Raw genomic sequence first — 26,254 nt, 5'->3', positions numbered from 1 at the left:
AGCTTTTTTTTTTTTTAGCTAATTTTGTATGTATACACCTCAAGTCATATTTAGGTAATATATTTAGGTTAAACATGCTTTGTTAGCATGTTAGCTTTTGGCTAATTTTGCAGGTACACACCTCAGCATCAAATATTTGGTTACTTGACGTTTGATACCTGTTAGCATGCTAATGTTATTAGTATACTAGCTTTTTTAAAAGCTAATTTTGTCATATTTTAGTACCTGACAAATGTTAACGTTAAAAGGCTGGCATTTTAAACACATTTTTCAAGTACACACCTCAGAATAGTATATTCTGGTAGTTGACGCACGCTACATTTAACATTTTAGCATGATAATATTAACATGCTACCGTATTTCCTTGAATTGGCGCAGGGAATATAGTATTCGCACGTCTAGAATTACTGCCGGGTCAAACTCATTTCTCAAAATAATTAACGCATGCTTGGCCTTATCGCCGGTTCATTATTGACGCCGGATCAAATTCGTTTCGCAAAATATTAATTTTATTATCGCATGTCTATAATTTTCGCCGGGTCAAACTCGTTTCGCAAAATATTTAGCATATGGCTAGAACTTCCACCGGGTCAAATTCGTTACGTCACGAGTGACGCTTTACCTGTCCTCATTTTCAAAATGGAGGAAGCTGCTTTCAGTAGTTTGCAATTGCACAAAGGAAAAAAGATAAAGAGCTATTCAGTAGGATTTAAGGTCCAAGCTATTGAATACCGGTACAGTATGCTAAAAAGAACAGTAAGCAGCTATGTTTTATTAATATACCGTAGCTGCGTGTGTCAAATACTGTATGAGTCATGAAATGACTCCCGCCTCCTGGTGGTAGAGGGCGCTGCCGCGCTAGTGATCCTTCTTGCGACTTCCGGTACTGCAGAAGAAGTGAACACACGCAGCTTCTGCCTGAACTTTTAACAAGGAGGATTACATACCGGTATCTAAAATAAAACAAGTTTTCTAAACTGGACTTTCAATCGAAGCAGGAGGTAATAATTAAAGGAATATCTCCATCGAGACAGAGAGACTTTTAAAACGGAAGAAAGAAAATAAGGAAGACTTCTATAAACAAGTTATCGATGCTTTTGGTCAGAAGGAGCTGCAAATGGACTCCATTTATAAGTACAGGTAAGACCATAATAACGTTTTTTTTAATTAAATGTGCTTTTCATGATGGTATGCTTACATCACACTCAAAGCGCACGCCTAAATTTACCGGATTCCTTTTGGTAAACGCCGGAGTGAGAAGAGGTTTTAAAATAATTACCGCATGCACGGCTATCCCGCCGGTTTCCGGTAAACGCCGGAGTGACAGGAGGTTTTAAATTAATTAGCGCCCCTGCGGCTATTCAAGGAAATACGGTATTTTTTTTAGCTAATTCAACAGTGTTGTGGTACTTCACTGATACTATGTTAGCTTTTAGCTAATTTTGCAGGTACATACCCCAGCGTCATATATTTTGTTACTCAACGAACGATACTTGTTAGCATGCTAGCTTTTTTTTTTTTTTAGCTAATTTTGTAGGTATACACCTCAAGTCATATTTAGGTAATATATTTAGGTTTGTGGGGGGAGGTGTAGTCAGCGCTGCCTGTAGGAGAAAAAGTCACCGCCGCTGTCCATGGTACTGAGGATGAGCACCAGCGGGCAGGGGCGGGGCATGTGCTGACGGCAAGACACAGCTGGCAGGTGATTAGATTTCACAGGTGGTACGTGTTAATCTAATCATCTGTTGCCTTTAACAGTAAGTGGCCGGGAGTGGAGGAGGAGAGAGGATTGGGAGTGACTGCAAAGTCACAACATGCTGGAAAGCATTCTGGAAAGATCTTGTCAAAAAACATTATTATTAATAGGGGGGATGAGTCTGCATACAGAGATGAGGTCCTGATACTATCAGCGTAGTGTTCCGTGAATAATCTGGCACTGAACACCACAAAAACCAAGGAACTCATCTTGGACTTCAGGAAAAACACTGCATTCCCTCTACATCAACGGCGAGGAGGTGGAGAGAGTCAGCTCCTTCAAGTTCCTCGGCACCCTCATATTTGCTGACCTCTTCTGGACCCAAAATACAACTGCGGTCATCCGGAAGGCCCAGCAGAGACTCCACTTCCTGAGGGTGCTGAGGAAGAACAGACTGGAGAGGCAGCTGATGGTGACCTTCTATCGCTCGGCTGTCGAGAGCCTGCTGACGTACTGCCTAACAGCGTGGTACGCCAGCTGCACTGAAGCAGACAAACATGCGATTCAGAGGGTCATAAAGTCTGCACAAAAAATCATCGGCTGCCCCCTCCCCTCCCTGAAGGATTTACACAACTCCCGCTGCCTCAACAGAGCAAAAAGCATCACCAAAGACAGCACACACCCTGGCTTCCACCTTTTCCACCTGCTACCATTGGGCAGGCGCTACAGGTGCATCAGAGCCAGAACAAACAGGCTCAGAGACAGCTTCTTTCCCAGAGCTGTCACCATCTTGAACTCTAACTTACAATAATAATTCACCCCTATACAATATCCTACCCTAATACCCAACTGTGCAATATTACCCTTCGAGTGCAATACGTCCGACACTGATTGTTATTTATTACTCCGGTACTCTTGTCTGTTCTGTATATTGTACAGTATTTTGTATTTCTATAGTGTTTTGTATATTGTACAGGATTGCTTATTATTCTTATATGTTTATTTTAATTGTTAGTTTTTTCTTTATTACCTGTTGTGTAATTTATTTTTACCCCATATTTGTTCCCACTACCGCACCTTAAGTTGGAGTCCTTAATCTCGTTATATACAGATATAATGACAATAAAGTCCATTCTATTCTATTCTAACATGCTATATTATCTTACCTAATTTAACAGGTACACCACTCAGTATCACATATTTTGGTATTTCACAAATGTGAACTGGATGCATGCTATTGTTAACATAGTACTGTTAGCATGCTAGCTTTTTTAGTTTATATTGCTCACATTTTTTTGTTAATTGACGCTATCTTGCCAGCGTGCTAACTGTCAGCATTCATTTTAAATTTCTACCAAAATTGCATTTTCTAGTTCTTTGAAAAAAATCTATTGACGAATGACTTATGGGTAATTTATTTGAAGGTCTTGCCCCTTTTTTTCCTAGTAGCGGACATTTTTTATCCAAACTTGCTCAAATGTACACATGCGCTTGTGTACCTAATTCATTGGCGACTGGTCTAAAATACCCTTAAAGTTACAGTGTGTGAGAAATTCCAAGTCTGTGAAAATGTGCCACCATATGACTTTCAGGGGTCTTGGCTTGACTTAAATCTTGGATGAATTGATGAACTTTGCCAAAATTGAAGTTAGTAGAGACAAGAAAACTAATATGTGCGTTTTCTTCCTCATGAAGGAACAAGGATAAATGTTCCCGACTTAAAGGTTACAAATGCGTCACATGACCGTCTCGCTTACAAAGCATTCGATAAAACACGTGAAACGACGACAATAAATTATACGTGTAGCTTAGCGCGACGTCTTGTTGTCACGAGGCCAACACGTGTGAGAGAAAGTAACATTATTCTAAATATTCTGGTCAGATACTGAAGACACACACGAGGGCTGACAACTGTATCATGATATCAGTCCTTTATATCGGTCCATATCGATGATTATTGATATTTTTTGTGACCTATGGGAAAAATATATTTCATTTGAAATGTAACATGTAATGCTGTTGTAACACATGGCTTAGCATTGTCTTGAAATTTTGATTTCTATTTACTGTATTAATTGGTTTTACCCTTGAAAATCATTTTTAATCATATTTATTTATTTTTTGTTTTTATTCAGTCATTGGTGGAGCATAATATTGTTTTTAATATTGTTTTTAACATGGCTGTGCAGCACTTTGGAAGCATTCTTGTTGTTTAAATGTGATATATAAATAAAGTGGATTGGATTGGATTGCTGAAATAAGCAGGGGCGTCCATAATAACGTGGCTTGGATGGCGACATTTGTTGCTCCAAAACCTGTATGTATACTACATACATACATACCCATGCCTTGGGCACTAATACACCCTCATACCATCACAGATGCTGGCTTTTACACTTTGCTCCTAGAACATTTCGAATGGTTATTTTCCTCTTTGTTCCTGGGGACACAACGTCCACAGTTTCCAAATTACGTCCACAGTTTCCAAAAACAATTTGAAATGTGGATTCGTCAGACCACAGAACACTTTTCTACTTTGCATCAGTCCATCTTAGATGAGCTCGGGCCCAGCGAAGCCGGCGGCTTTTCTGGGTGTTGTTGATAAACGGCTCTCGCTTTGCATAGTAGAGTTTTAACTTGCACTTACAGATGTAGCGACAAACTGTAGTTACTGACAGTGGTTTTCTGAAGTGTTCCTGAGCCCATGTGGTGATATCCTTTACACACTGATGTCGCTTTTTGATGCAGTAGCGCCTGAGGGATCGAAGGTCCGTAATATCATCGCTTACGTGCGGTGATTTCACCAGATTCTCTGAACCTTTTGATGATATTACAAACCGTAGATGGTGAAATCCCTAAATTCCTTGCAATAGCTCGTTGAATATTTTTTATTCTTAAACTGTTCGACAATTTGCTCACGCATTTGTTCAAATCAAATTCCAAATGAGCTAATATTTGCAAAAAATAAAGTTTTCCAGTTGGAACATTACATATCTTGTCTTTGCAGAGTATTCAATTGAATATAAGTTGAAAAGGATTTGCAAATCATTGTGTTCTGTTTTTATTTACCATTTACACAACGTGCCAACTTCACTGTTTTTGGGTTTTGTAGTAAAATCACGTTCAACAATAAGATCTTAAAAATAAAGAATATGTAAGAAATGTTTCAATCGTGTTACAAAAATAGTGCAAAGTGTGAAAATGTAAACAGAGAAACATGAGAAGAACTACTTTATGCAGGTTTAGTGACAGGAAGTTACAGCTGTGCTCTAAAGGGTGAGCTAAGGTGGTGTGGTATTAGCGGTCTTGCCTTGCATCATTTACAGACCACATTGGTCTAACTACTGTCCCTTTAGAAAAAAAATCCCCAAACTGACTTTTCCACTTTTATCCTCAATTTCTTCATTTTGACTTTCTCTTCTCACCCCATGCAAAGAATCAACCGCCAGACAAGCAAACTTGATAGTTGACGCTGTCACCTGATTGGCTGATCAGTAGCCACGTGTACATGGACAACATGCATTTAATCTGATCATCATTCGGATTAGAATGTTACCGTGTAAATGGACCCTTAGATCGGAATACTTTATTTGACTTGCGCAGAACCTAACTTAAACAGAAAGGTGTTATTTGTGCTACGGCGACATCTTTTGGACGAGTGTGCTCACTGCAGGTGCTGAAGAAGGAGTAGATGTTACTGTAAACAAACGTTGCTTTGTGCATTTCTGCTTGTCTGACATTATCACGGTATTTATCATGTTTTCCTTCTGTTTACTACTGTTGTTTTACCTCTCTTTTATTTTTTATTTTTTTTAAATGGAGCTGTTCTGTGCCTTTTATGTTGTGATTATGTACGGGTTGCCATGTGTCTTCATGTTACGACATTCTGTTTATGTGTCTGAGGGTAGCGATCAAATTTTTTAGTGAACTTATTTGTTCATTAACATCAATAACGTGTCTATCGCGATATATCTCGATATCATTTTATGGCCCAGCACAAGCCAAACCTCTGCCAGGTCCGCCCTCCAAATAGTAAAAATGTCCTGAATCCAAACGGTGATCCCAATCAGTGCCAAAATCTAACGACTTGTTCCTTATCCCAAACCGGACACTTTCTGAAAGGTAGATGAAGATCCAGCCATGACTTCTTGAATTAACTAAAAAAGAGGAAATTAATTTGCTTTATTAAGCATACGTAGTAGAATTTATCCGATCAGTCCCAAAATGTAAATGTGGCTTTTTGCTCTGTAAACAAGCCCCGCCCATTCTGCCCTGCCCAGTTCATGAAGCAAACTTCGTATGTCGCTCAAAAGTGCAGATTTCAACCATAATTTCTATAGTTTGGAAAATATCCAGCGGGTCGCATTGAAATGTTAATTATGTTGTATTGTGCCAAGGTAGCTCAGTTAACTGCATTTGTTTATGTTGTTTTGCAAGACCCGTGTCATGTGACTTCAAACTTGACACTTCATTGGCTTGTTCTGACACAGGACCGATTGCGTCAGTCTTTATTTACTGGAAGTGAGTCTTCCATTTTGAAGCAGCAAATTTTTCGAAACTAAAGTTTTCAGCACAGAATTTTTTTACAGCACATTTTTTTTTACACAGAATTTTTTTTGCTCTCAATAGTTTTTACACTGAATTTTTTGTTTCAGTTAATTTGTACACTGAACTTTTGTACAGTGAATTTTTTTGCACGCATTTTTTTACATTTAATTTTTATAAATTACTTTTTTTTTAGACTGAATTCTTTTACACTACATTTCTATACACTGAATTTTTTTGCACTGAATTTTTTGTTTCAGTTCATTTGTATCAATGTAATTGTTTGTACACTGAACTTTTTACAGTGAATTCTTTTGCACGCATTTTTTCACACTTATTTTTTATAAATTAAATTTGTTTTTAGACTGAATTCTTTTACACTATGTAAAGCGCTTTGAGTCACTTGAGAAAAGCGCTATATAAATATATTTCCCTCCACTTCACACTTCATTTTAATACACTGAATTTTTTTTGCACTGGATTTTTTTTACACTGAATTTTTATACACTGGATTTTTTTACACTGAATTTTTATACACTGAATTTTTTTGCATTTCAGTGTTTCCCACACATTCATTTATTTGTGGCGGCCCGCCACGAAAGAATTACATCCGCCACAAATAAAAAAATAATTTTTTTTTTGTTGTTTTTTTTTTTTTTTTTGTCCTGTCCAGCTTCTCAGGCAAATCATATAGTTGATGTAGATGCCCATATACGCTGTTATTTTACAAAAGAGAAGTGTAGGATACTTCTCTTGTTGCCTTATTTGTATTTGACCACTACTGTTTTCTGTTTATTTGTTACTGACTGTGGCAGGACACCTCTGCCTCTGTTTCACTTTATGTTGCTGGTAAATAATATGGTTGTAGTAGTAGGCTAAAGTTAAATTATTTAGTATGCACTAATTAAAGGGGCAGAGCTTTAAGAGACATTTTAGCTTTTATATTTTATAAGATATATTTTTTGTAAGAACCACAATTAATAAATATATTTCAGTGAATAAGTTAATGTTCAAATCTGTATATAAATATGTACATAAAGTGTTGTAATTATATTGTAAAATGGATGGATGGATGGATGGACATTTAAAACAAAACTGTTATTATTAATTAGTAAGTATACATTTTTTGAGCCGTTTTAGAGAAAATCATATCATTGTAGTAAATTATGCAAATTACTCGATGATGTCATGGTGACCACGCCCATAGCCACGCCCCCACCGCCACAGGTATCTTGGCAGTTTATGGGAAACACTGCATTTGATTTTTATGAATTTTATTTTGTTTACACTGAATTATTTTACACTACATTTTTATACACTGAATTTTTTTGCACTGGATTTTTTTACACTGATTTTTTTTTTTTTTACACAGAATCTTTTTACATTTATTTTTTATAAATTAGTTTTTTTTACACTGAATTTTTTTGCACTGGATTTTTTTACACTGATTTTTTTTTTTTTTTTACACAATCTTTTTACATTTATTTTTTATAAATTGTTCTTTTTTACACTGTTTTGTTTTACACTAGATTTTTTGCACTGGATTTTTATACACTATTTTTTTATACACTGAATTTTTATATACTGACTTTTTATGCACTGAATTTTTATACACTGAATTTTAAAACACAGAATTTTTAAAACACTGAATTAGTGATGTCCCGATAACAATATTTTGGTACCGGTAGCAAAATGTTTTTCGATACTTTCGGTACTTTTCGATACTTTTCTAAAAATTACATTATCTGCTTTATTTTACTTTTTAGAGGCGGTAAAGTACAGAATATGATTAATTAGTATCGCGGTACTATATCGGTATACCGTACAACCCTACACTGAATTATTAAAACACACGCATTTTGAGTTCACAAAATTTAAGTGTAGTTATATAATTCAGTGTAAAAAAAAAAAAGCTTTTGTAATAAAAAGACACAAATTAACCTCCATACGTAACATTTTGAGCTATGTTGCGAACAGACACACAAACACAACTTGGCAGTGGTAACAACTGGTTGACCAGCCAGTACACCTCCCATTTTGTGTGGGCGTAAGTACAGTTTGGACTTTTGTTTACTCTTGTTGCGCGGGCCTAATGTTTGTCATTGGTGCTGTAAACTTATTCACACGTCAACAAAACCAGACACGTGTCAATCAATAAAAGACTAAACCAGGTTCAAACGGAGTTCGCGCCGAAACGAGCCCGTGCTTCAAAGTGGACCAAGGTGATTGTGGTTGTAAGTGGATCATACCACCTGCTCTGCCAGAGAACAAGAAGACGTAGCAGGAAGTATCAGTGTTGACAATTTTGTCGCTATTTTTAGTGAGCAGTCAAACCCCTCCAAAAAAAAAACAACTAATGTAGAGACTCTTTTAGGTCTTATTGGACACTAGCCTTGTGCAATGTAAACAATATAAATACTAGACATTTGATGGCGATAAACATTTTATTACTATCGTTTTATTGTGATAATGCATGTTGATTAGGGATGTATACTGAGTACCGGTTCCTAAAAACAAAACCCAAAACCAGTGAAGTTGGCACGTTGTGTAAATGGTAAATAAAAACAGAGTACAATGATTTGCAAATCCTTTTCAACTTATATTCAATTGAAAAGACTGCAAAGACAAGATATTTAATGTTCCAACTGGAAAACTTAATTTTTTGCAAATATTAGCTCATTTGGAATTTGATGCCTGCCACGTGTTTCAAAAAAGCTGGCACAAGTGGCAAAAAAGACTGAGAAAGTTGAGGAATGCTCATCAAACGCTTATTTGGAACACCCCACAAGTGAACAGGCTAATTGGGAACAGGTGGGTGCCATGATTGGGTATAAAAGCAGCTTCCATGAAATGCTCAGTCATTCACAAAGAAGGGTGGGTCGAGGGTCACCACTTTGTCAACAAATGCGTGAGCAAATTGTCGAACAGTTTAAGAACAACATTTCTCAACGAGCTATTGCAAGGAATTTAGGGATTTCACCATCTACGCTCCGTAATATCATCAAAAAGTTCAGAGAATCTGGAGAAATCACTGCACAAAACATTGAATGCCCGTGACCTTCGATCCCTCAGGCGGTACTGCATCAAAAAGCGACATCAGTGTGTAAAGGATATCACTACATGGGCTCAGGAACACTTTAGAAAACCACTGTCAGTAACTACAGTTTGTCGTTACATCTGTAAGTGCAAGTTAAAACTACTTTGCAAAGCAAAAGCCATTTATCAACAACACCCAGAAACGCTGACGGCTTCGCTGGGCCCGAGCTCATCTAAGATGGACTGATGCAAAGTGGAAAAGTGTTACACATCCGTGAAGGCACCATTAATGCTGAAAGGTACATACATAAACGTAAGTGAATGCTGCGCATGTTACCAATTAGAACAAAATCAAAAAGTCATTGACCTGAATTACTCACGGTATCAAAACTGTCAGATTATTAAAAGCCAATGCAATCTCCCTGTGGGGGAGTTTCCTTATTACACTCATTGCGTCTCACGGGCCTAATTGAAGACGTCAGCAGACCGTAGTTTGGACACCCTTCGTTAGAGCATTAATGATAATAACTTGATGAATTTTTGGTGTAGAATTTGTATGTATTTTACATTATGGTGGACCCTGACAGAGCAACTTGGAGGTAGACTGAAGGCTAAAATAGCGGCGCCGAGAAAAACACTGAGCCTTTTGATGAGCGTGAATTATGCTCTGTACGCGCAACCACAGCCACGCTTTTCATTAGCTCGGCCGGCAGAGAAAACAGGCGGAGGGGCGGGCAGGTTGGCATGGCAGAGAGAGGGCCACAGTGACCTCTTACACTGGACTCTTCATTAGGCACACCTGCCGTACACAATCATGTTAAAGGCCTACTGAAACCCACTACTACCGACCACACAGTGTGATAGTTTATATATCAATGATGAAATCTTAACATTGCAACACATGCCAATACGGCCGGGTTAACTTATAAAGTGCAATTTTAAATTTCCCGCTAAACTTCCGGTTGAAAATTCCTTTGGAGGATGACGTATGCGCGTGACGTAGCCAGTTTAACAGAGGTATGGCTTCCCCATTGAAGCCAGTACGAAATAGCTGTTTTCATGTCATTATTCCACAGTATTCTGGACATCTGTGTTGGTGAATCTGTTGCAATTGGTTCATTGCATTATGGAGAAAGAAGCTGAGCAAGCAAAGAAGAAAGTTGTCGGTGCGAAGCGGAGTATTTTGCGAGGGAAGTCAGCAACACAACACAGCCGGCGTTTCATTGTTTACATTCCCGAAAGATGCAGTCAAGATCGAAGAACTCGGACAACAGAAACTCTTACCAGGAGGACTTTGATTTGGATACACAGACGCAGACGCGATACCGTGAGTACGTAGCTGCGCTTCCAAACATTTGATCGCTTGCTATAACTAGTTCGAGCTAGTAGCTAGGAGCTAGGAGCTAGCATAACAAACACCTAGGTGTTTGTTATGCGGGATTAATTGGGGCATATTAAATATAAGCCTGGTTGTGTTGTGGCTAATAGAGTATATATATGTCTTGTGTTTATTTACTGTTGTAGTCTTTCCCAGCTGAATATCAGGTCCCACCCACGCGCTTCCAAACATTTGATCGCTTGCCCGTACGTGCGTGTCACCTACGTAACTTTGGTTAAATATATAAGCTTATGAACCTTGGGTTAGGTGAACGGTCCTTTGGGCTGAGTGAGTGTGTGTGTTGTGCAGGTGTTTGAATTGTATTGGCGGGTTATATAGACCGGATCCCGTCCATATAACCCGCTCGAGCTATAACTAGCTCGAGCTAGTAGCTAGGAGCTAGCATAACAAACACCTTATGCGGGATTAATTTGTGGCATATTAAATATAAGCCTGGTTGTGTTGTGGCTAATAGAGTATATATATGTCTTGTGTTTATTTACTGTTGTAGTCATTCCCAGCTGAATATCAGGTCCCACCCACGCGCTTCCAAACATTTGATCGCTTGCCCGTACGTGCGTGTCACCTACGTGACTTTGGTTAAATATATAAGCTTTATTTACCTTGGGTTAGGTGAACGGTCCTTTGGGCTGAGTGAGTGTGTGTGTTGTGCAGGTGTTTGAATTGTATTGGCGGGTTATATAGACGGGATCCCGTCCATATAACCCGCTCGAGCTATAACTAGCTCGAGCTAGTAGCTAGTAGCTAGCATAACAAACACCTAGGTGTTTTTATGTGGGATTAATTTGTGGCATATTAAATATAAGCCTGGTTGTGTTGTGGCTAATAGAGTATATATATGTCTTGTGTTTATTTACTGTTGTAGTCATTCCCAGCTGAATATCAGGTCACCCCCGGCTCTCACAGCATCTTCCCTATCTGTATCGCTTCCACTCCCCACTAGTCCTTCACTTGCACTTTCCTCATCCACAAATCTTTCATCCTCGCTCAAATTAATGGGGAAATCGTCGCTTTCTCGGTCCGAATCTCTCTCACTTCTGGCGGCCATCATTGTAAACAATAGGGAACTTTGCGGATATGTTCACCCGACTACGTCACGCTACTTCCGGTAGGGGCAAGCCTTTTTTTTATCAGATACCAAAAGTTGCGATCTTTATCGTCGTTGTTCTATACTAAATCCTTTCAGCAAAAATATGGCAATATCGCGAAATGATCAAGTATGACACATAGAATAGATCTGCTATCCCCGTTTAAATAAAAAAACTTCATTTCAGTAGGCCTTTAAGTAGCGTCATTGTCGCCATCCGGCGTAGGACCCACTTCGTAACAGCTACTCACAACTTAAAGCCTCCAAAGTGACATTCAGAAACTTGCAAGTTGATTCAATGTTGTTGCAAAAAATTGAAAGAAAACATTGCAACTTTTACCGCAACTTTTTGAAGAAGCAAAAGGAAATAATCGTAATATTGTGTCAAAAAGTATCATTTGTCTTTACTTGGCATCAGATGGAGACCAGAATCTGTGGTATTTCCCACCTCACCCAATCAAAACAGTTCATAACTGCTTTTGGAAAGCTTTTGTTTTTGCATTTGTGTGTATTGGTCGTAAATTACTGAGTCAGCTATATTTTCAGCGACACCTCATTGCAGGAATGATGCAAAGTGACTAACTTCACGGTTTGTCAACAAGTGGATGAATTTAGTTTGGAAGAAGCAGAAGGGTGTGGTATAGTATTGTTTGTTTGAATGGAACAGAAGGAAATAAATAAATACATCTTTAAATAATTACTTAAATAATCAAAATGGAAGTAAATACATACTTTTTTTCATGAAATGTGTTCATTTTATGTAAGATTGTGTATATTAATTGAAACATTTATTATATTACAATTTAAATAATGACTTCAATATTTAATTATTTATGAATTATTTCACAATTTAGTAAATATTTCTTTTTTAATGTATTATTTATTTTGAGATTTAGGAATATTTTTGATTTTATTGATTATTTTATTATTTAATCATCTCAAAATGTAATTGTCTATTTCATGGTTTGTGTAAAGTACTCATTTCAAGATTTAATTGGTCCTTAATTTAAAACATTTATTTAATGATTTAAGTATTTACTTCATGTTTCTATTTCTTTCTTTCACGGTTTTATTTATTTCATGATTTAGTATATATTTCATGTTTTTATGAACTATTCCATGATTCATTTATTTCACAATTTAGTTGTATATATATATATATATATATATATATATATATATATATATATATATATATATATATATATATATATATATATATATATATATATATATATAATTTCATGATTGACTTACTTTATTATTTAATGTTTTAAAAATTATATTATGTTTTTATTAATTATTTAATTTAATTATTTAAAAATGTAATGATTTATTTAATGGTTTAAGTACTTATTTCATGATTTAATTGTTTCACAATTTAGTTATTTATTCCACGACTTAAGTTATTTCTTTTGTATTACTTAATTATTTCATGGTTTAAATATAATTTCAACATTATTTCACAATGTTGTTATTTCATGATTTAAGTAATATTACATTTATTATGTAATTTATTTGTGTGATGATTTAAAAATGATTTAGTTTATATTGACTCTTGACTATTTCATTGTTTCAAAAAATTTATTATTTCATGGTTAAAGTACTTATTTCATGATTTAATTGTTGCACCATTTAGTTATTTATTCCATGATTTAAGTAATTGTTTCATTTGTTATTATTTCAGGATTTAAGGCTTATTTAATGTTTTTATTACTTATTTATCGATTTAATTATTTATTTCACAATTCAGTAACTATTTCATGATTCAACTATTTCACAATTTAGTTGTTTATTTCATGATTTAGGTGATTATTTCATTTTTCCTTTATTACTTATTTTTTTGTATTTGAATAATTAATTATTCTTGTGAATTGTTTTTATCTTTTAAAATGTAATTATTTCACGATTTAAATAATTATTTTTTATTTTGTACTTAAATATTTCATGATTTCATTGTTTCACAATTTAGTTATTTATTCCACGACTTAGTTATTTCATGTTTTATTAATTATGTCATGGTTTAAGTATAATTTTATGTTTTTATTACTTATTTTCTTAATTAGTACATATTTAATGTTTTTACTAATTTTTTCATGATTCATTTATTTCCACAATGTTGTTATTTCATGATTTAAGTAATAGTTCATGATTTAAGTAATATTTCATTTATAATGTAATTGATTTATTTGATTTTAAAAAATGATTTTGTTCATTTCATTATTAAAAAATGTTTAAGTTGGTTTAAGTACTTATTAATTTCACCATTTAGTTATTTATTCCATGATTTAAGTAATTGTTTATTTTATTATTATTTCATTATTCAAGGTTTATTTAATGTTTTTATTACTTATTTATCGATTCAATTATTTATTTCACAATTTAGTAATTATTTCATGATTCAACTATTTCACAATTGAGTTCTTTATTTCATGATTAAGGTGATTATTTCATTTTTCATTTATTACTTATTTTTTCGTGATTTAATAATGAATTATTCTAATTATCTTTTTTCCCGTTTAAAATGTAATAATTTCACGATTTAAATAATTAATTAATTTCGTATTTAATTATTTCATGATTTAATCGTTTCACAATTGTGTTATTTATTCCACGACTTAAGTTATTTCATTTTTTTTATTATTTAATTAGTTCATGGTTTTAGTATAATTTAATGTTTTTATTACTTATTTTCTTAAATAGTACATATTTCACGTATGTATTATTTCATCATTCATTAATTTCCATAATGTCGTTATTTCATGATTTAAGTAATATTTCATGATTTAAGTAATATTTTAAAATTATTTAGTTCATTTCAATATTTAAAAATGTTTATTATTTCATGGTACTTCTTTCATGATTTAATTGTTTCACCATTTAGTTATTTATTCCAAAATTTAAGTAAGTGTTTCATTTGTTATTATTTAATTATTTCAGGATTTAAGGGTTATTTAATGTTGTTATTACTTATTTATCAATTTAATTCTTTAATTCACAATTTAGTAAATGTAATTTCATGATTCAACTATTTCACAATTTAGTTATTTATTTCATGATTTAGGTAATCATTTCATATTTCCTTTATTATTTATTTTTTTGTGATTTAATAATTAATTACTCTTATGAATTTTGTTTATCTATTAAAATGTAATTATTTCACGATTTAAATAATTAATTTCGTTTTTAAATTTTTTATGATTTAATTGTTTCACAATGTAGTTATTTATTCCACGACTTAAATTATTTGATTGTTTATTACTTAATTATTTCATGGTTTAAGTATAATTTCATGTTTTTATTACTTATTTTTTTAATTAGTACATGTTTCATGTTTTTATTAATTATTTCATTCTTCATTTATTTCACAATGTTGTTATTTCATGATTTAAGTAATATTTCATTTATTATGTAATTTATTTATTTGATGATTTAAACTTGATGACTTGATTTGATTTTTTTGTGATGGAGTGATTGGAGCACATACTTGTTTGTCACAAAAAACATTCATGAAGTTTGCTTCTTTTATGAATTTATTATGGGTCTACTGAAAATGTGAGCAAATATGCTGGGTCAAAAGTATACATACAGCAATGTTAATATTTGCATACATGTCCCTTGGCAAGTTTCACTGCAATAAGGCACTTTTGGTAGCCATCCACAAGCTTCTGCTTGAATTTTTGACCACTCCTCTTGACAAAATTGGTGCAGTTCAGCTAAATGTGTTGGTTTTCTGACATGGACTTGTTTCTTTAGCATTGTCCACATGTTTTCAATGGGATTTAAGTCAGGACTTTGGAAAGTCCATTCTAAAACCTTTAATTGTAGCCTGATTTAGCCATTCCTTTACCACTTGTGACGTGTGTTTGGGGTCATTATCCTGTTGGAACACCCAACTGCGCCCAAGACCCAACCTCCGGGCTGATGATTTTAGGTTGTCCTGAAGAATTTGGAGGTAATCCTCCTTTTTCATTGTCCCATTTACTCTCTGTAAAGCACCAGTTCCATTGGCAGCAAAACAGGCCCAGAGCATAATACTACCACCACCATGCTTGACGGTAGGTGTGGTGTTCCTGGGACCTTTTCTCCTCCAAACATATTGCTGGGTATTGTGGCCAAACAGATCAATTTTTGTTTCATCTGACTACAACACTTTCCTCCAAAAGGTCTTATCTTTGTCCATGTGATCAGCAGCAAACTTTAGACGAGCTTTAAAGGCCTACTGAAACCCACTACTACCGACCACGCAGTCTGATAGTTTATATATCAATGATGAAATCTTAACATTATAACACATGCCAATACGGCCGGGTTAACTTATAAAGTGACATTTTAAATTTGCCGCTAAACTTCCGGTTCGAAACGCCTCTGAGGATGACGTATGCGCGTGACGTAGCCCGGCGAACACGGGTATGCCTTCCACATTGAAGCCGATACGAAAAAGCTCTGTTTTCATTTCATAATTCCACAGTATTCTGGACATCTGTGTTCGTGAATCTGTTTCAATCATGTTCATTGCATTATGGAGAAGGAAGCCAAGCAAGCAAAGAAGAAAGTTGTCGGTGCGAAATGGACGTATTTTTCGAACGTAGTCAGCCACAACAGTACACAGCCGGCGCTTCTTTGTTTACATTCCCGAAAGATGCAGTCAAGATGGAAGAACTCGGATAACAGAGACTCTAACCAGGAGGACTTTTGATTTGGATACACAGACGCCTGTAGGGAACTGGGACAACACAGACTCTTACCAGGATTACTTTGATTTGGATGACAAAGACGCAGACGTGCTACTGTGAGTATGCAGCTTTGGCTTTTTTTTGCGTATGTACGTAACTTTTTTAAAATATATAAGCTTTATGAACCTTGGGTTAGGTGAACGGTCTTTTGGGCTGAGTGATTGTGTGTGTTGATCATGTGTTTGAATTGTATTGGCGTGTTCTATGGAGCTAGGAGCTAGCAGAGGAGCTAGGAGCTAGCATAACACGTACCGTACCGTACGTGCGCGTCACGTACGTAACTTTTTAAAAATATATAAGCTTTATGAACCTTGGGTTAGGTGAACGGTCTTTTGGGCTGAGTGATTGTGTGTGTTGATCAGGTGTTTGAATTGTATTGGCGTGTTCTATGGAGCTAGGAGCTAGCAGAGGAGCTAGGAGCTAGCATAACAAACACGCAGGTGTTATTATGCAGGATTAATTTGTGGCATATTAAATATAAGCCTGGTTGTGTTGTGGCTAATAGAGTATATATATGTCTTGTGTTTATTTACTGTTGTAGTCATTCCCAGCTGAATATCAGGTACCGTGAGTATGCAGCCTTGGCTGCTAAACATTCGATAACTTGACCGTATGTGCGCGTCACGTACGTAACTTTTTAAAAATATATAAGCTTTATGAACCTTGGGTTAGGTAAACGGTCTTTTGGGCTGAGTGATTGTGTGTGTTGATCAGGTGTTTGTATTGTATTGGCGTGTTCTATGGAGCTAGGAGCTAGCAGAGGAGCTAGGAGCTAGCATAACAAACACGCAGGTGTTTTTATGCAGGATTAATTTGTGGCATATTAAATATAAGCCTGGTTGTGTTGTGGCTAATAGAGTATATATATGTCTTGTGTTTATTTACTGTTGTAGTCATTCCCAGCTGAATATCAGGTCACCCCCGGCTCTCACAGCATCTTCCCTATCTGAATAGCTTCAACTCCCCACTAGTCCTTCACTTGCACTTTACTCATCCACAAATCTTTCATCCTCGCTCAAATTAATGGGGAAATTGTCGCTTTCTCGGTCCGAATCTCTCTCACTTCATGCGGCCATCATTGTAAACAATAGGGAACTTTGCGTATATGTTCAACTGACTACGTCACGCTACTTCCGGTAGGTGCAAGCCTTTTTTTTATCAGATACCAAAAGTTGCAATCTTTATCGTCGTTGTTCTATACTAAATCCTTTCAGCAAAAATATGGCAATATCGCGAAATGATCAAGTATGACACATAGAATAGATCTGCTATCCCCGTTTAAATAAAAAAAATTCATTTCAGTAGGCCTTTAAGATTTCATCATTGATATATAAACTATCAGACTGCGTGGTCGGTAGTAGTGGCTTTCAGTAGGCCTTTAAAGGCCTACTGAAACCCACTACTACCGACCACGCAGTCTGATAGTTTATATATCAATGATGAAATCTTAACATTATAACACATGCCAATACGGCCGGGTTAACTTATAAAGTGACATTTTAAATTTGCCGCTAAACTTCCGGTTCGAAACGCCTCTGAGGATGACGTATGCGCGTGACGTAGCCCGGCGAACACGGGTATGCCTTCCACATTGAAGCCAATACGAAAAAGCTCTGTTTTCATTTCATAATTCCACAGTATTCTGGACATCTGTGTTCGTGAATCTGTTGCAATCATGTTCATTGCATTATGGAGAAGGAAGCTGAGCAAGCAAAGAAGAAAGTTGTCGGTGCGAAATGGACGTATTTTTCGAACGTAGTCAGCAACAACAGTACACAGCCGGCGCTTCTTTGTTTACATTCCCGGAAGATGCAGTCAAGATGGAAGAACTCGGATAACAGAGACTCTAACCAGGAGGACTTTTGACTTCGATACACAGACGCCTGTAGAGAACTGGGACAACACAGACTCTTACCAGGATTAATTTGATTTGGATGACAAAGACGCAGACGTGCTACTGTGAGTATGCAGCTTTGGCTTCTAAACATTTGATCGCTTGACCGTATGTGCGCAACTTTTTTTTGCGTATGTACGTAACTTTTTAAAAATATATAAGCTTTATGAACCTTGGGTTAGGTGAACGGTCTTTTGGGCTGAGTGATTGTGTGTGTTGATCAGGTGTTTGAATTGTATTGGTGTGTTCTATGGAGCTAGGAGCTAGCAGAGGAGCTAGGAGCTAGCGTAACAAACACGCAGGTGTTTTTATGCAGGATTAATTTGTGGCATATTAAATATAAGCCTGGTTGTGTTGTGGCTAATAGAGTATATATATGTCTTGTGTTTATTTACTGTTGTAGTCATTCCCAGCTGAATATCAGGTCACCCCCGGCTCTCACAGCATCTTCCCTATCTGAATAGCTTCAACTCCCCACTAGTCCTTCACTTGCACTTTACTCATCCACAAATCTTTCATCCTCGCTCAAATTAATGGGGAAATTGTCGCTTTCTCGGTCCGAATCTCTCTCACTTCATGCGGCCATCATTGTAAACAATAGGGAACTTTGCGTATATGTTCAACTGACTACGTCACGCTACTTCCGGTAGGGGCAAGCCTTTTTTTTTATCAGATACCAAAAGTTGCAATCTTTATCGTCGTTGTTCTATACTAAATCCTTTCAGCAAAAATATGGCAATATCGCGAAATGATCAAGTATGACACATAGAATAGATCTGCTATCCCCGTTTAAATAAAAAAAAATTCATTTCAGTAGGCCTTTAATGCGCCCTATAATCCAGTGCGCCTTTTGTATGAAAATAAACCTGACTAGACCCGCTCATCGACAGTGCGCCCTATGGACCGGAAAATACGGTACTTATTTTTTCATGATTTAATAAGTATTCTTATGACTTTTAAAAAATAAATCTTTTAAAATGTAATTATAGCACGATTTCAATAATATTATTAACATCAATATTAATATTATGACTAATAATTTCAATAAATTATTCATGATTTAAGAATGATAAAATGTTGTTAAAATGTTTTTTTCCACGCTTGAAAGGTTTTCACACGACACAGTCGCCAAGGTCCAGGGGCGCAGGAGTCCAAAGTAAACAAACCACGTCCAGAGGGTGGCAGCTAAAAAGGGCGACTTTGTTACCGGGACTTCAACACGTGCTTACCTGGCGTAGACCAGGCAGTCCATGTGGTTGATCTCCTGGTCCGACCGGTGCCTCCGGTAGTCCTCCCACAGGTCCTTGATGGCGGTGACGGACAGGATGAAGACCACCGGGGCCAGCGCCAGCTCGGGCTGGAAGGCGTTGACCAGCGGGACGAAGTTGAGCAGGGCGATGAAGACGAAGTAGACGTTGGCGAAGCGGTGGAACTGCTCGAAGAGGTTCTTGGGCAGGAAGGAGAGCAGCGTGTACTTGGTGGTCTTGATCTGGTTGTCGGCGTAGCCCGCCTGCGGCTTCTCCTCCCCCGTCACGGCGTTGGCGTGGACGGTCCTGCTCTTGTACTCTTTGCCCTTCTTCCTCCGCTTCACTTTAGAAGCCACCCCGCTCGCCATGGCGGAGCAACTTTTTCGCGCACTTTCGCCACAAGCCGGGGCGGCTAAGTTATCATCTCCGCGACCGCTAGTCGCCTTCGTCAAACATCGCCTTTTTCATCAACGTCGTCGCGGAAAAAGTTGTTTGGGCTTCTCGCTTTTTTTTTGTACCTCCCACTTGTGGAAGGATGCTGAGACGGCGGGTAGGCCCCGCCCCCGTTCTTGGATCTACAAGTAACATGGATGCCGCCGCCCGTCGAGCGGCCGCGCTTGTAGATCGGCGAAGGCCGGGCGGAAGGTCTCACTGCGCCGGAAATGTGAGCAGCGGGCCCCGCCTCGCCGAGCCCATCCTGGCGGCTCGTGACCCCCGAGTGCCACGCGGTTGTTACCGCTATCCCACTAGCCCGGCCGATACTGCACACCGTCGAGCGATACCAAGGCCAGCACTGCCGATACATAATTGAACATTTTCAATGGTTTTTGATTATACTTATTATACATTTTATGATTATAGTAAAACAAAATACAGGACTTTAACCAATAAACGTGTAGGAATTACATTTTGATAACCACATTTATTTTTGTAGTTCAATTTTTTTTCAAAAATCATGAGGATATTCTATACCAGGGGTCGGCAACCCGCGGCTCTAGAGCCCTTTCTGGAGCTTTTTCAAAAATGTATGAAAAATGGAAAAAGATGAGAGGAAAAAATATATATTTTTTGTTTTAATATGGTTTCTGCAGGAGGACAAACATGACACAAACCTCCCTAATTGTTATAAAGCACACTGTTTATATTAAACATGCTTCACTGATTCGAGTATTTGGCGAGCGCCGTTTTGTCCTACTAATTTTGGCGGTCCTTGAACTCACCGTAGTTTGTTTACATGTAGAACTTTTTCCGACTTTCTAGGACAGGGATCGGCAACCCGCGGCTCTAGAGCCCTCTCTGGAGCTTTTTCAAAAATGTGTGAAAAATGGAAAAAGATGAGGGGAAAAAAATATGTTTTTTGTTTTAATATGGTTTCTGCAGGAGGACAAACATGACACAAACCTCCCTAATTGTTATAAAGCACACTGTTTATATTAAACATGCTTCACTGATTCGAGTATTTGGCGAGCGCCGTTTTGTCCTACTAATTTTGGCGGTCCTTGAACTCACCTTTGTTTGTTTACATGTAGAACTTTTTCCGACTTTCTAGGACAGGGATCGGCAACCCGCGGCTCTAGAGCCCTCTCTGGAGCTTTTTCAAAAATGTACGAAAAATGGAAAAAGATGAGGGGAAAAAATATATATTTTTTGTTTTAATATGGTTTCTGCAGGAGGACAAACATGACACAAACCTCCCTAATTGTTATAAAGCACACTGTTTATATTAAACATGCTTCACTGATTCGAGTATTTGGCGAGCGCCGTTTTGTCCTACTAATTTTGGCGGTCCTTGAACTCACCTTTGTTTGTTTACATGTAGAACAGGGGTGTCAAACTCATTTTATATCGGGGGCCACATGGAGAAAAATCTACTCCCAAGTGGGCCGCCGGACTGGTAAAATCACGGCACGATAACTTAAAAATAAAGAAAACTTCAGATTGTTTTCTTTGTTTAAAAATAGAACAAGCACAAATGTACAAATCAGAATGTTGTTGGTTTTTTTTACACTTGCATGTTGCGGTTAATAATTTATTTGTCGTTATTTATATTTTTTGAATAAATCATGTGATAATGTTCATCATTCAACACATTGGTGTTAATTTTCAATCAATCATAATAAAAAAATTATATCTAAATCTAATTACAGGATTTTATTTAGGTAGTTTGATCGTTTTCCCTGACTGATGTACTAACATCATGTGGTTTATTTTGTACATATGTAGCATCATCTACAAAGATACAAAAAAATGCTGTTGCGACATCCAGTGGACACATTTAGAACAGCAGTTTTTTCATTCAAAAATTTCAGGCTCATTTTTACTTAGCAAACTCATCCCGCGGGCCGGATAAAACCTGTTCGCGGGCCTGATGTGGCCCTCTGGCCGTACGTTTGACACCCCTGATGTAGAACTTTCTCCGACTTTCTAGGACAGGGGTCGGCAACCCGCGGCTCCGGCTCTTTAGCGCCGCCCTAGTGGCTCTCTGGAGCTTTTTCAAAAATGTATGAAAAATGGAAAAAGATGAGGGGAAAAAAAAAGTTTTTGTTTTAATATGGTTTCCGCAGGAGGACAAACATGACACAAACCTCCCTAATTGTTATAAAGCACACTGTTTATATTAAACATGCTTCACTGATTCGAGTATTTGGCGAGCGCCGTTTTGTCCTACTAATTTTGGCGGTCCTTGAACTCACTTTTGTTTGTTTACATGTATAACTTTTTCCGACTTACTAGGACAGGGGTCGGCAACCCGCGGCTCCGGCTCTTTAGCGCCGCCCTAGTGGCTCTCTGGAGCTTTTTCAAAAATGTATGAAAAATGGAAAAAGATGATGGGGAAAAAAAAAAAGTTTTTGTTTTAATATGGTTTCCGTAGGAGGACAAACATGACACAAACCTCCCTAATTGTTATAAAGCACACTGTTTATATTAAACATGCTTCACTGATTCGAGTATTTGGCGAGCGCCGTTTTGTCCTACTAATTTTGGCGGTCCTTGAACTCACCTTTGTTTGTTTACATGTAGAACTTTTTCCGACTTTCTAGGACAGGGATCGGCAACCCGCGGCTCCGGCTCTTTAGCGCCGCCCTAGTGGCTCTCTGGAGCTTTTTCAAAAATGTATGAAAAATGGAAAAAGATGAGGAGGAAAAAAAAAAGTTTTTGTTTTAATATGGTTTCCGTAGGAGGACAAACATGACACAAAACTCCCTAATTGTTATAAAGCACACTGTTTATATTAAACATGCTTCACTGATTCGAGTATTTGGCGAGCGCCGTTTTGTCCTACTAATTTTGGCGGTCTTTGAACTCACCGTAGTTTGTTTACATGTATAACTTTCTCCGACTTTCGTGTTTTATGCCACTTCTTTTTCTGTCTCATTTTGTCCACCAAACTTTTAACGTTGTGCATGAATGCACAAAGGTGAGTTTTGTTGATGTTATTGACTTGTGTGGAGTGCTAATCAGACATATTTGGTCACTGCATGATTGCAAGCTAATCGATGCTAACATGCTATTTAGGCTAGCTATTTGTACATATTGCATCATTATGCCTCATTTGTAGGTACATTTGAGGTCATTTAGTTTCCTTTAAGTCATCTTAATTCAATTTATATCTCATGACACACTATCCGTATGTAATATGGCTTTTAATTTTTTGCGGCTACAGACAGATTTGTTTTTGTATTTTTGGTCCAATATGGCTCTTTCAACATTTTGGTTGGCCGACCCCTGTTCTATACAGATTGAAAATTTCATGAATATATTTTAAAATTTTGCTGATTTAGCTTCGAGCTAACAAAAAAAAAATTGTATTTTATGACATTTGTCAAAAAAGTCGAATATTATAAACAATATGTATTTATTTTAGGAGTTCAATTTTTTTTAAATCACAAGGATATTCTATACAGATTGAAATATTTCATGAATATATTTTGAAATTTTGATGATTTAGCTTTAAGCTAACAAAAAAAATAAATCAGTATTTTATGACATTTGTCAAAAAAGTCGAATATTACAGACAACTGGTTCACACTACCGTTATTATTACCACTAGCCCGGGCGATACTGCACACTGTCGAGCGATACCAAGGCCAGCACTGCCGATACTTGCACCGATACATTTGATTTTGAACATTTTCAATGGTTTCGTGATTATATTTTTGGATGATACTTATTATACTTATTTTTGATTATACTTTTTATGATTATAGTAAAAACAAAATACAGGACTTCAACCAATAAACTTTTTTTGTGTATTTATTTTAGGAGTTCAATTTTTTTTTTAATCACGAGGATATTCTATACAGATTGAAATATTTCATGAATATATTTTGAAATTTTGATGATTTAGCTTTAAGCTAACAAAAAAAAAAAATCAGTATTTTATGACATTTGTCAAAAAAGTCGAATATTATAAACAACTGGTTCGTTATTATAACCACTAGCCCGGCCGATACTGCACACTGTCGAGCAATACCAAGGCCAGCACCGCCGATACTGATACCGATACATTTGATTTTGAAAATGTTCAATGGTTTCGTGATTATATTTTTGGATTATACTTATTATACTTGTTTTTGATTATACTTTTTATGATTATAGTAAAAACAAAATACAGGACTTAAACCAATAAACGTGATTATACTTTTTATGATTATAGTAAAAACAAAATACAGGACTTTAACCAATAAACGTGTTTGTGTATAAATTGCATTTTGATAACCACATTTATTTTAGGAGTTTTTTTTTTTTTTTAATTGCGAGGATATTCTATACAGATTGAAATATTTCATGAATATATTTTGAAATTTTGATAACTTAGCTTCAAGCTAACAAAAAAAATCTGTATTTTATGACACACTACCGTTATTATTAACGCTATCCCACTAGCCCGGCCGATACTACACACTGTCGAGCGATACCAAGGCCAGTACTGCCGATACCGATACATCTGATTTGAACGTTCTCAATGGTTTCGTGCCTTTTTATGATTATAGTAAAAACAAAATACAGGACTTTAACCAATAAACTTGTTTGTGTATGACCTCAAATGTAAAATTTGGATGATTTAGCTTTAAGCTAACAAAAAAATATCAAATTAGTATTTTATGACATTTTGTCAAAAAAGTCGAATATTACAAACAACTGGTTCACACTTTAACTAGAAAATGACCCAAAACGCAACTTTTTGCCTTCACTGAACTCCTAAAACATATATTTGAGAAAAAAAAGATGAATGTATAATAAACATTATTTCAATGAGTCATTAAATGATCGATTACAGGAACATTTTTAGGTAGAAACGGCGACGAAGCGCATCGTGTCAGACTTTTATCCTCACGCAAACCGTGTGGTGGGCGGTCTGAATGGAAGCCGCTGGTAGTACCTGAGGTTGATGACCACACCGTCCCCTCACGGTGATGTGACAATAATAAAAACAAGAAGGCACGCAACAGCTGACGACCATGATGATGAACGACAAAGGTGCGATTGTGATGCCGTTTTGACTGTGAGCGCTATGGCGACTAAACCCCGTCATCATATAGCAACTAAGGACAGACACGTAATAATAATAATACATCGTATTATTTTAAAGGGGAACTGCACTTGTTCTTTAAATTTGTCTATCATTCACAATCCTTTTATGGGACAAAAACAAGTTTTTTTCATGCATTCTAAATAGTAAAAAAACACTAGCAAAAGTCAGCTAAAAATGGAGCCAACAGGAGTCGCTTTATTCCGCTTATTAGTGCTCTACAAAAACATCTAGCTATCCATCCATCTTCCACCGCTTATCCGGAATCGGGTCGCGGGGACAACAGCTCCAGCAGAGACCCCCAGACTTCCCTCTCCAGAGCAACATTAGCAACTTCCTCCTGGGGAATCCCGAAGCGTTCCCAGGCCAGAGAGGAGATGTAATCCCCCCATCTGGTCCTTGGCCTGCCGCGGGGTCTCCTCCCAGTGCGACGTGCAACGAGGACCTCCCTAGGGAGACGCTCGTGAGGCATCCGCACGAGATGCCCGAACCACCTAAGCTGGCTCCTTTCCAAGCGAAGGAGCATCGGCTCTACTCCGAGTCTCTCTCGGGTGACTGAACTTCTCACCCTATCTCTAAGGGAGATGCCAGCCACCCTTCTGAGGAAACTCATTTCGTCCGCTTGTATCCGCGATCTTATTCTTTCGGTTATGACCCACACTTCATGACCATAGGTGAGAGTAGGAATGTAGATAGCTCGGTAGACCGAGAGCTTTGCCTTCTGACTCAGCTCTGGTTTCGTCACAACAGTGCGGCAGAGAGACTGCAATACTGCCCCAGCTGCTCCGATTCTCCGGCTGACTTCCTTCTCCATCTTTCCCTCACTCGTGAACAAGACCCCGAGATACTTAAACTCCTCCACCTGGGACAGAGTCTCGTTCTCTACCTAGACTGTACAAACCATCGGTTTCCTGCTGAGAACCATGGCCTCAGATTTGGAGATGCTGATCCTCATTCCAGCCGCTGAACACTCGGCTGCGAACTGATCCGGTGAGAGCTGAAGGTCACGGACCAAAGGTGCCATCAGGACCACATCATCTGCAAACAGCAGTGACGCAACCTTTAGCCCCCCGAGACGTAT

At 37.1% G+C, this 26,254-nt stretch overlaps 1 protein-coding gene across 1 annotated transcript in view; it reads right to left on the bottom strand.

The window, feature by feature from the left end:
* Nucleotides 1-20,257, bottom strand: part of atp10a (ATPase phospholipid transporting 10A) — a 142,890-nt gene extending 122,633 nt beyond the window's left edge. The window contains exon 1 of the mRNA XM_062039313.1: nucleotides 19,623-20,257. Coding sequence (XP_061895297.1) covers nucleotides 19,623-20,008 — 386 coding nt within the window. The 5' untranslated portion in view covers nucleotides 20,009-20,257. The remainder of the gene's footprint in view (nucleotides 1-19,622) is intronic.
* Nucleotides 20,258-26,254: the final 5,997 nt, after the last annotated feature.

The sequence above is a fragment of the Entelurus aequoreus genome, linkage group LG27, assembly GCF_033978785.1.
Source record: "Entelurus aequoreus isolate RoL-2023_Sb linkage group LG27, RoL_Eaeq_v1.1, whole genome shotgun sequence".
NCBI lineage: Eukaryota > Metazoa > Chordata > Actinopteri > Syngnathiformes > Syngnathidae > Entelurus > Entelurus aequoreus.
Note: the sequence above shows the minus strand (reverse complement) of the source record. Positions and strands in the feature narration are given on the sequence as shown.